The sequence below is a fragment of the Larus michahellis genome, chromosome 9 (genome assembly GCF_964199755.1).
Source record: "Larus michahellis chromosome 9, bLarMic1.1, whole genome shotgun sequence".
Lineage (NCBI taxonomy): Eukaryota > Metazoa > Chordata > Aves > Charadriiformes > Laridae > Larus > Larus michahellis.
The window spans coordinates 45,739,263-45,750,370 of NC_133904.1; the positions used below are offsets into that span (position 1 = coordinate 45,739,263).

Here is an 11,108-nt window from a genome sequence, read left to right on the forward strand (position 1 = left end):
CTCTCCTTTCCCTGCGCAGGGGAGGTTTCTGTCTCCGCTGGCCCCCAGGGCTTGCCTGCCCAGGGCCCCGTGCTAGCAGCGGCACAGGGCCGTCTCCCGGAGTGGCAGGGCATGGGACGGAGGGGTGGGAGCCGCCTAGCCTGCAAGGCAGCCCGTGGGACCTGCTCCAGGGTCCCTTCCTCTGGCCCAGCCTTTGTGGGAGGAAACTGCAGCTGCGTTTCAGCCGCTAGACAGGGGAAAAATGTTTAATTGCACCAGCTCCCCTCCTTGGAGCTCTCGTGATGGGCCGGTTTACAGAGATGTGGCTTGGTACGAGGCATGGTTTGTTTCCTGTCTATTCACAGCCAGTTCCTGGAGGGCACTGGGTGCCCAGGAGGGAAGGAGCTGTGAGGACAGGTCCCATGTCCCCAGGTGGGGTGGCAGCAGGACACTGCCGAAGGCACACCCAACAAGAGGCTACATGTGTCCTTCGGCCCTCGGACTTGCCCATCGTCCTGGCCACGCTGGCCGCTTTCACACGCTACCTCGCACTGCTGTCCCCAGCCCTCACCCCGGCCGGGGGGCACCAGTCTCTGCCAGGGGAAAGAGATGGTGTTTTGTTCCCTGGCTCGCTCCTGCCCAGCGGCTGATTGCGCACACACAGGGCCCTTTCAGCGTGGGGAGAGGAGGGTGATGGCATCTGGGAACGCGGGGAACAAAGGGCACCATTGATGCTCGCTGCGGCCCCGCGGGTTTCTGTGAGCTGGGGCAAGGCCGGGGTGCGGGCACAGCTGTGCACGGAGCTGGGGCAGCAGCAACGCATGAGCTAAACCTCCCCCGGCTGGGCTGCGTGGAAGCCTTGCTGCCTGCCCAGAGGGGGCTGAAGCCGAGGGAGAGAGGAGAGAGTGGGATTTGGGCTAGAGTCCCATTTAGGAAGAGCAGTGTGGGTCCTGGCCGTGGGAAGGTATCTCCCTGCCGGCTCTCAGCCCGTCCTGCTGCTGATGGGCACCTCACTGCGCCTGAAATCTGCATCTTGGGCAGACCTGCTGCAAAACAGGAGCAGTGCCGGGGTTTGTGCATGGGACCGGGAGCGTCCCTCTATGGCCTCGCTCCCTGGAAGCTCCTGGGCACAGCTCCTGGGGGGGATTTCCAAGAGCAGCAACATTTGAATCGATAATTTTTGAGTAGCTGCTGTGGAAACACACGCCTGAGGGCAGCCTTCATCTGATGAGGGGCAGAAAGCCACCAGCCGATGACTTTCCCACGCACCAGCGCTGTGCAAACTGTTAATGACCCTGCAGCAAATGGCACGCAGCCACCCACAGAGCGCGCAGACGGGACGCGTAAGGCCCTGCGATAGTCGAGTCCACCCTCCTGCCTGAACAAGACCGTCTCGTTTCACTCTGCAAGTGAGAGAGTGGTGCATCCCGCGTGGCTCTGGACGTGCTCGTACCACATGCATCGCCTGGCGCGAGCCGGCCAGCTTTGCTCAAGCCGTGCCGATTAGTTTTGCTGTGGCCGTGCGGTGGGCGCTACATTAGGAGACGTGGCGGAGGCTGTCGCCGCGGAGGCTGGGGTATTAAATAAGGGCAGCAGCACATCACCAAACACGAGTGAGCTGCTCCTACAAGACCCCAGCTTTCCTCTGGGTGGCTGGAGGAGAAATAGAGGTTTTAAGGGCTCCCCAGCTGGGAACAAAGATTTTTGAAGTCAGGGTTATGAACCTCATGGCTGGGGTGCGAAGGATGGGGTGGGCAGAGTCCGGTGGGGGCTGCTGGCCCACAGGTGGGACTGGCGAGCGCTGATCCTCCGGGACCTTCTCTGCAGCCTCCCCTTCTCTGCTTTTGTTTAGCCCAGGGCTGGGGAGGAAAGCCAGCACAACAAAGGGACAGCGAGACATCTTTCTTGTTCAGAATGTTCTTAATTTTAATTTATTTTCTTTAATTTTTATAAAATACATCTTGTAAGATAAGTCTCTAAAAACTTGCTCCTTTTTATTGCTTGTTAACAAGTTGAAATTCTAGATCAGAAAGGAAGGAAACACTTTCAGTCGATTAACTGTCTTTTGGCGCGTGTGTGTGTGTGTGCACGTGTGTGTGTGTGTGTGTTTGGGGTCTGGGGACAAGGGTGGGAAGGGGATCTGGTTATTTTTTGTTAAATGCATACCAAAAAAACCCCAGCAAACCCCCAAGAGAGATAGCATCGATGTGAATTCCCAGATCTTGACTGGTTTCTCCCCACCCTGCCATCCCTCCTGGCATCTCCCCCCTCCCCAGCCCGTGTGCGTTGGTAGCCTGGACAACCTATTTCAGCATTCCCGGCGGCAAGGATCCTTCGAACGCTCTGCTCAGCAGATCTGCTCCTTTATCCTTGCCCCTGCTGAAACCGGCACTTAAAAAAAAAAATATAACAATAATACAGACCCAAAAAAAAAATAAAAATCCATGCAAGATGGAGCTACAGTCTGCCACTGAAAGTAGTTTCTCCAATAAATAAACACTAAAATTAGCATTAAGGAGAGGCAGGGAAGAGCAAAACAAAATACCAGTTGATGGGGAGGACTGGAACCAGTATTTTGGCGGGTCTGGCTGGACCCATGCTACCCAGCCAGAGGGCTTTCCTCCAGCTTCCGTGGAGAGCAATCATGCGGGAGAGGTCGCCTCCACCAAACCCCTCGCCCCGCTGCCCCCCTCCATGGGAAAAGACTGAGCTGGCACAGGAAAGGATCTCTTTTGCAGAAAGGGGCCGTGTTTCCACCCTGTGACCCCCCCCTAACCACCTCCTTTCCTTCCTTCCTTAACCCTTCCGTGGATTTCGGCTGGAAGCGAGATGCTGCCAGTCCCTCCCGCCCTGGCAGACACAAGACAGTTGTCCTGACTTGCAGGACACATTGGCGGGGGTGGGGTGGGGGGGTGGAAGAGGGGGGGAAGAAGGGGACAGAACGAGGGGGAAAGTTACATTTGACGCGGATGAGAAACAAACCGAGCTCTCCGGCGCAGCGGAGGTTAGAGAAGCAGACGTCACCCCAGAGAAGAGCACCATTGTGAAGGGACAAGAGCAGGGCAGGGCGGGCAAAGGTGCAGTCCAGAGGGACATCCCCTGCCTGCGGAGGGGTGGCTCTGGCTTTACGCTCCTAGGGCACAGCGCAGAGACGTCCCCCCTCGGTCAAACCTATCTGCCACTTCTCTGCTGCCCGGAGGGTAAAGCCAAGAGTCCCCCTTGTCTAGAGAGACACCAAAACTCCTTTAGGCTTTAATAGGGGCAGCTGGGTTAGGGCTTTATCAGCATTGGGGTCAGCACTCTCTTCTCCGCAATGGGAAGATCCTTGCCCTGAACTCCCTTTGCCTTGGCTGCAGCAGGCAATTTGGCGTAAATTCATCTTTCTGTGCTAAGGGGAAAAAAAAAAAGTCCTTATTCTCCATCCACGGGTGGTGACAGCAGACAGCTCCAGGAGAGTCTCTAGCAATGGTACCAGGACTGGGCCAACTTCCTTTTCTCTCTAGGTAGCCTCTTGCTACTCATAGAGCAACCTACATGGATTTCCTCCTCCCAGGAGCATGAAGGCCTTTGCTCATCTCTAGGCAACATCGGGACACTGGAGTAAGTCCCTCCTCTTCTCTGGCTGGTTTTGATGGGCTTGGCCCTAGAGCGAACCGGTTACGGATGAGCAGAGAGAGAAAAGTGCATGAAGAGGTGTCCATTGGTGGGAAGCTCTCCTTCCTGGTCACGCTCAGCACGATGGATGCGAGGGAGGAAGAGGAGGGGAGTCAGCGGCGAAGGCAGAGTTAACGCAGGAGACCTGGTGTCGGGTGGCTGCAGTGTTAAAGCCTCGAGGTTAGAGAAAAGAAGGGCATTTGGTCTGGCCGGGATCCACAGCGCAGGCTAGAACTTGGTGCCTCGGCCCATCAGCTTGAGGACGGCAAAGTTGTAGGTGGCGGCGATCATGAAGGTGAGCTGTGGGTGGGAAGAGAGTGAGCGAGGAGGGAGGAGGAGAAACGAAGCTCTCCCACCGGCAAGGAGGGCAAGCGAGGTGGGACTTCTCGCTGGGGTACGTCAGAGGTGGCATCCCCCAGCCCAGAACCCCAACAGGGCAGTTGCCCCGCGGAGCCCTGTCACCTCCTGCACTGGTGGGACACTGCAGTGTCTCGGTGTGGTATAAAGCAAGAGGAGAGCTGGGGAAAGGCAGGGGCAGTGCACGGGCAGCAGGACCTCTCCCCAGTGGTCTCCTAAAGTCCCTCCAGATCCCCTCCAGCAGCCACCTCTACCTTCTTATGGCCCAAATTCATCGTCTGCACTTATGTGCCAGAAAATGACACGAGCACGGGCTCTGTCACGTCCATGCCCACCACCTCTGTTGTCCTCTGCCCCCACATCCTCGCCGGGCGGAGGAGAACGGCCGGGCAGGGGGAGCACTGACTCACCAGTGAGACCAGCGTGGCAGCCGCCCCCACGAAGGCTGCGATGAAGAGGTGGAAAGTCATCTGGAACTGCAAGGGAAGAGGGGGGGTGAGCTCCCGGGGCCCCGTGCACAGGCTGGGGAGCCAGTGCCGAGGCCACCCACTGAAAGGAGCTCACATGGGCTGACAGGAGGTGCTCACCTCGCTGGTCTTGCAGATGGAAAGCAGGTTGGAGCCGCACACTTTGCCAGGGAAAGCGTTCCAGGGCAGGACGCCTGGTGAGATGTGGGAAACCGGGTGAGCCAGGCATGGCCACCAGCCGGCTGCCTTGCTCAGTCTCCTGCAACCATGTGTAACCGCCCCCCCCTCGCATTTTGGGGCTCTTCAGCACTTGCCTCTGCTTTATCCCAGCCTTATCCACCTGAGCCCTCTCCTCCATCCCATCTCCTATGCCCTGAGCCCTGGCTCCCTGGCAGCAAACCCGGCACTTACCGTACATCCTGGCATCCGCACACAGGGTGCCGATGCTGGCCGAGGTCTTGCTGGGGTTGGCAATGGACTGGCAGGTGGTCCAGGTGTTAAAATAGATGTAGACGGGCACCGCGGAGCAGGCAAAGACCAGGAGCCAGATGATGGTCAGGACGTAGGTAATGCCCACAAACTGCAAGGGGCAGGACAAGCCGGGGCAGAGCCGTGGTTACCGAGCGGCTGGGGACAGGGGACAGGGGAGCGCGAGGGTCCCCAGGCAGCAGAGGGCATGGGGCAGGCAGGGGACTGAGATGCTGCCTGCATCCCGCTCCGCACCGCCCGCCAAACCCGGCGTATCCCCAGGCGGCCAGCACGGAGCAGCAGCCCGAGCCGGGCACTCCTGCGGCTCACGGGGTCACCACCAGCCCCATGTTCGCAGCCAGCTACGCGTGCATGGAGGTGACCGGTGGCAGCAGCAGGATGGCTGCCACGTTCCGTGCTGGGGGTAATAAACCGCGGCCACGGCCAAGCAGGGTTTGGCCTCTGCGGGAGGGCAGCTGCAAAACCCGCCTTGGCGTGCAAATGCGGCTCTCCTGCCCTCCCTCCGCCGTGCCACGCCAACCAGCCCCGAGGGAACCGCAGCCGTCCCCCTCCGCTCCCCCAGGACACGGGCTCCCCTTGCCAGCACTTTGTCATCACGGTCCCCAAGCACAGCGGAGAGGACAACCCCGGGGGCATGGCTGTCCCTGATGATACTTAAACATTGCCTGGAGAAGCTGTGGCTGCCCCATCCCTGGAGGGGTTCAAGGAGAGGTTGGACGGGGCTTGGAGCAACCTGGTCTGGTGAGAGGTGTCCCTGCCCAGGGCAGGTGGAACGAGATGATCTTTAAGGTCCCTTCCAACCCAAACCATTCTATGATTCTATGACTCTATGAAGTGTTTTCATTAAATGTGGCCATTTGGGCTGCTTTGGTTCCCGGGGGCCGTGGCAGACCTGGGGGAGGGCGGCCGGGCTGCGCTTCCCTTTGGGACACCCCGAAACCCCGACGGCCGCAGTCTCCTGCCCTTCGGCCACGCCGAGCGTGGCAAACCCGCTGCGGGCGCGCGAAGGGGTGCCGAACCCCGGTTAAGATCACCTTGTCAGGATGTCCTAGCCACTTTCCCAAACACTGACACACCCGCTGCAACGAGTGAGCTCGCTGGGGGCCTCGCGCTCCCCTCCCTTTCGGGCCCCCAGTTACCGTTGCGCTGAGGCCCTTGCCGCAGATGGTGGTCCTGTAGTCCCCGAAGATTTGCCGGACGGCGCCGGTGGTGTAGAAGCCTTCGGCCAGCAGCAGGGCTCCGTAGAGGAAGAAGAAGGAGGCCGTGCCGTAGATGACATACTGAAAAGCGTGGATGCTGCCGGGGAGAGGAGCGGGCAGGGATGCTCAGGAGCAGGGAAGGTGCTGGGGAGCTCAGCCCTGCATGTGGCACGGCTGGGGCAGCCTGGCCACAGCGACTTACCCTCCCCATGCCACCCTGGGGGGACCAAAACGGAGGGTGAAGCCACTAGAGGAGCGAGCCAGGGCAAAGCCCTGGCAAGCAACGTTGTGGTCCACTGCCGGCTTCCCCGTGCCCTCCATACCTACCCGGTGCACTGGTCCAGCACTAGCCAGGGCACCTAGCGAGGGTCAGATAAAAACAGGCATGAAATGGAAACAAGCGACCACTGGACCCTGCTGCGGCACTGGCACACGGCAAACGCAGCCTGGGGTGTCCATGGTGCCTGGGTGACAGCATCGTCCCGGCCAGCCCGGCTGGACACCTCCTGCTGGCACAGAGCAAGACGGAGACGCACGGGGCGCCGGCGTGAGGGCGATGCACCGCGGCAGGGTACTTACACATCGATGAGATACTCGTAGTCCTGGTAGTTTTTGGAGAAGTAGGTCTCAATGAGCTGCTCGGTGCCTGTGAGGGCTTCATGCCCACAGCCACAAAACAGCGCTACCCCGAAGAAGCACAAGCCGGTGGCAACCAGCGAAGCAAAGGGTGCCCCGATGAGACATCTGGCACAGCACTCGAGCAAACCTAGGGAGAAGAGAAGTGAGGTGGGACGGGACCGCCGGGACAGGGAGCACTCGGAGCCGGCAGCTCAGGAGCAGGCAAGTATGAGGGGAGGAAGGTGCCCAGAGGGAAGCAGGTTGAAGGAAAACCCAGAAATGATCCATTGTGGTGCTGGAGACCCAAACCCAGCATCTTCCTGGGCAGGATTGCACCCAAGCGTGCCCAGGGACAGGGGTTGATGGCAGCGTGGGGTACCGGGGACATGAAGAAGCCCTTGGGTGTGAGGTGGACGGGGAGCCGAGGTGAGCCAGCCAGGATGACCCGTGCGAAACAAGATGGAAATACAAGGTGATGTAGCGTAATGCCAGTGGGACCCGTCAAACAAGCTGCTAATGGGCTCCCCGCTGCTGGCACTGCCCGGCTGCGGGCAACATCGACCCCGGCTGCCTCCATTTCTCTTTTCCCATCGAAGATGGAGGGGAACCCAGCACCTCCAGGGAGACAAACCTCAGCGGAGACCCAGCATCGTGGCCTGGCCTTGGGGCAGCACAGGAGGAGCTGGCATGTACCCCGAGCATCCTGGGCTCCGAGGTGGCACGCTGGGTTGCACTTGTCCCCTCTCCTGGCACCCCGCGGGCAGCTCGGGCTGCAACAGCCCCATTGCACCAGCAGATGCGGAGAGGAGAGGAGCCGTGTTAGTTCCCCAAACGTCAGCGCTTGTGTAATAGATTTAGTCCTCCAGGACAGATATCTGGCAAGAGGGCACGTGTATCTGTGTGTGGGTAGGGAAAGCGTGGGCGTGAGCCAGCGTGCCGCTTGGGTTGCCTAAATGCTGGATTTTTTCAGCAATGGGGCCATGGGCACCTGCTCCTTCCGCACGTTCAGGCCTCTGACGTGTGGGATCGTTAGCTCAGGTCCCGATGGGCTGGGTTTGGAGGTGCTCACTCTCCTGCCCGGTTTGGGGACGGGCAGCCAGGTGGGTTTGTACCCGCTGGCATCCACCTTGGGAGCATCAGTTTGGCTCCAGCTAAGCTGTGACAACCCACTGCCCTGGCTGTGCAACACCTCTGCCCAGGGAAGCTGCTCCCCTTCCCCAAAACGCGGGCTCCGGCACCCCACCGTCCCAGGCACATCCCATCTGGGCATAGCATTTGTGCCTTGCATGCCAAAAAGGTACCCGTGGGAAGTGTTCCCAAACCCACGCTCCCTCCACGGACCCCACAGTGCTTATCTCCTCCCACAAAGGACAAGAAAGCCCTGGGGTCCTGGCCAGCAGTGCCCTCCCCTCCCCACTGGGAGCAAGGTCGCGGGGTGGCACCGAGGACAATGGGGGATTGTCCTGGCACTGCCACCCCGGCGGCTGCCCCGTGCCGAGAGCAAACAGGGAACAAAGGCCGCGCTATGGAGGAGCGCTGGGACCCCCCCCCGTTTGTTTGCCTTGGAATACAGCAGGTCTGGGGGGGTCCCGCTCGTCCGCTGCTCCCCGAACCTCGCTGGGACCCATGGGGACGGCCAGTGGGTGCTGCGCCGAGCACGCCTTTTTTATTTTTGTTTTGGCCACCTGGGAAGTGGCATGGCAAGTTCCCTGGGGGCTGGGGGAACGGTGAGTGGCTCCTTTCCGGGGGGGCTGCGAGTCCCGGGGTGCAGCAGGGCCTGGCAGGCTCCCTGCTACAGCTCCGGTCCCTTGGGCTTTGGGAAGCTACTCTGGGGAAGCCTGGGGAGGGGAAAGGAGGAGAGAAAGAGCCCTTGTGCTGCACAATCCCGAGCCTTGTACCCGGGCTCAGCTGCTGCCGGAGCCAAACAATACGCTGCAGACAGCAGGAGGAGGAGGAGGAGGAGGAGGAGGAGGAGGAGGAGGAGGAGGAGGAGGAGGAGGCAGGGTGCTGGCAGCCCATGGCACCCGTGAGAACAGAGCATACCTGTTCTCTGTTCTCAGAGAACATCCCTGGGGGGTATGCCGGTAAATATTAGCTCTGGTGTACCGATAGGGAAACTGAGGCACAAGGGGTGCCTCTGTTTTCCCAAGGCTGCCAGCAGACAAGTGGCACGAGCTGCGTCAGGTCTCAGCACCCTGCCTGGACCACCCAGCTCCCGCCAGCCCTGGGCAGGAGCTCTCATCTCTCCAGCCTGTGTGGTGAGGGCTCGGGTGGGACCAGCTATGGGGATGGCATCTGTCCCCACAGGCAGCGCATGAGTACGCAGGGACAGAAAACCACTCTGGGAATGAAAATGCCGTCCCCGTCGTGCCAAGGCGTCCTCCACCGGCAGCTCCCACGGCCGGCATGGCCACAGTGGGACCTGACCAGTGCCGGAGGAAAGTTTCAGGGAGCTCTGCTGTGGGATGGGGTCCCCAGAGCCACCAGCAATGTCTCTCCGCGTGTCTGCCACCCTCACCCCATACTCACCCATGGCGCTGGACTTGGTCAACTCCCCCGACCTCCCGCTCGGCTGCTTCGGTGCTGTCTGCGGGAGCCCTCGCCTGCCTGGCGATCCCTCGCCCTGTATTTCCCCCCTCTGGGTGCCTGTCCCGCTCTCCAGCAAAGAAAAGGGCTCTCTGAGTGACAGCCACCCCCCTTAAAGGGACAGAACCCCGCCCCCCCTCCTGCCCCCCCAGCACCCCTTGGCTGCCAGCTCCTGGGTGCCCAGCGCCTGCGTGGGCAGAGCCGCCCCACGGCCCCGCTCGGGGTTTTGGGGGAAAAGGCTTTAGCAAAAAAAAAAATTGCAGCTTGGAGGGGTTTTTTTGGGGTGTCATGGGGTGTCCTCTTGTCGGTGGCTCTGGGGTCCCCCCCGGGCACCGTGGGACACCAGCCCCACGAGACGGCAGTGATGCCCCTCTGTCACCTCCCCGACCCCCCAGCACCTGCCAGTGGGGAACAGGGGGCTCCCCATCCCAGGGACTGACTTGCAGCCTTGGGGGGCCCCCAAACTGAGAGTTCCCCCCCCACTTTTGATGGAATTCTGCGGCCGCTTTCCCCAGCCCCTTGATTCCCGCGGGGGAACTGCGCTCAGGTGGGCACAGCTGTGGGGTCCCCAAGTGACGGGCATGGCTCCAGGGCTGCAGCAGATGGAGCCAGCTCCCTTGGGTGCCCCCCGTCCCCTGGATGCCACAGCTCCCGTGGGTGTCCCCTGTGCCACAGTTCCCATGGGTGCCCCCAGCCTCCCTGGGTGCTGCGGCTGCGTAGCCAGCGCAGGGCCGGGGGAGCCTGCAGAGGGCAACCGGCCCCTTCCCGGCGGGCACAGGGTGGACAAAGCCCCGCTGTGTCCCTCAATGACCCGCTTTGTGCCAGGCAGCAAAGTGGCAGGGCCTGGCTGTCCCTGGGGCTGGGGACGCTGGCGGGTTGGGCGCTGGAGCAGGGTGGGCATCTTTTGGGGACCCCTGTCCCTTCCTCGCCCACCCAAAGAGCCCTCCCTCGGCTTTGCCTGCAGCTGGGTTGGGGGGAAACACCACTTGGGCAGCTGTGCAAATGCTGCCCGGGCTTCATGGTGGTCAGCTGCACCCCACATCGGTGGGACCCAGCTCCTGGCCCCCCAGCACAACTCCCTGACTCGCTTTCCCACGGCAGGGCAGGGTGGCAGAGGGCTGCCCGGTGTCCCCAGCCAGCCGTGGGATGGGAGGGACGACAGAGCAGGGACACCCTCTGCCACTGCTGTGGGCAGCATCCTTGGGTACCTCCCTTAGCCCTCCAGGTAGCAGCCGGGTGGCCTGGCGGTGATGTCACCTTGCCACAATCAGCTCGTAATGGCCATGGGAGGGTGACAGCCCTACAACATCCCTTTGGAAATCACCCGTGACCCCTATGGCCACTGGAAAACAGCAGGGCCCAGCCTGCACCCCAGGGCAGCACAAGGGGGGCCCCTGGCCACAAGGAGGAAAAAATATGACATAACCCCCCCCCCCATAAATATAACATATAAAATATAACATAATATAAAACAAAATAAAATAAGACATTGGGGAAAAAATATACGCCCTTCTGTTTTTTTTTCCATAGAAATTCCAGTCTTGCCGACTCTGCAACTTCTGAACACCCCGGGAGGAAGCGGCAGCTTTACCCCGTCGGGGAGAATGTGGGCAACTAAGAGGGACTGTGATTTCTGCACAAAGTGGCCTAAAATTCTTGGTGACCGGGCACTGTTTGTCAGCAAGCATTTCCCTCCTGGGACAGAAACCCCTCGGCGCTGCCGTTAGCATCACCCACCGGCAGCAGGGACCAGCCCAGC

At 60.8% G+C, this 11,108-nt stretch overlaps 1 protein-coding gene across 2 annotated transcripts; it reads right to left on the reverse strand.

Annotated features, from left to right (window-relative positions):
- Positions 1-1,880: 1,880 nt before the first annotated feature.
- On the reverse strand, positions 1,881-9,421 carry PLP1 (proteolipid protein 1). Of its 2 annotated transcripts, none has more exons than XM_074601145.1 (7): positions 9,293-9,421; positions 6,725-6,911; positions 6,086-6,242; positions 4,869-5,037; positions 4,578-4,651; positions 4,401-4,466; positions 1,881-3,933 (listed from the first exon to the last, which is right to left on the reverse strand). In XM_074601145.1, the coding sequence occupies exons 1-7, from the start codon at positions 9,294-9,296 to the stop codon at positions 3,862-3,864; spliced, it is 729 nt and encodes a 242-aa protein (XP_074457246.1). In that variant the 5' UTR covers positions 9,297-9,421; the 3' UTR covers positions 1,881-3,861. The 2 variants fall into 2 exon arrangements, with proteins under 2 accessions (XP_074457246.1, XP_074457244.1); XM_074601143.1 differs by having other exon boundaries at positions 5,981-6,242.
- Positions 9,422-11,108: the final 1,687 nt, after the last annotated feature.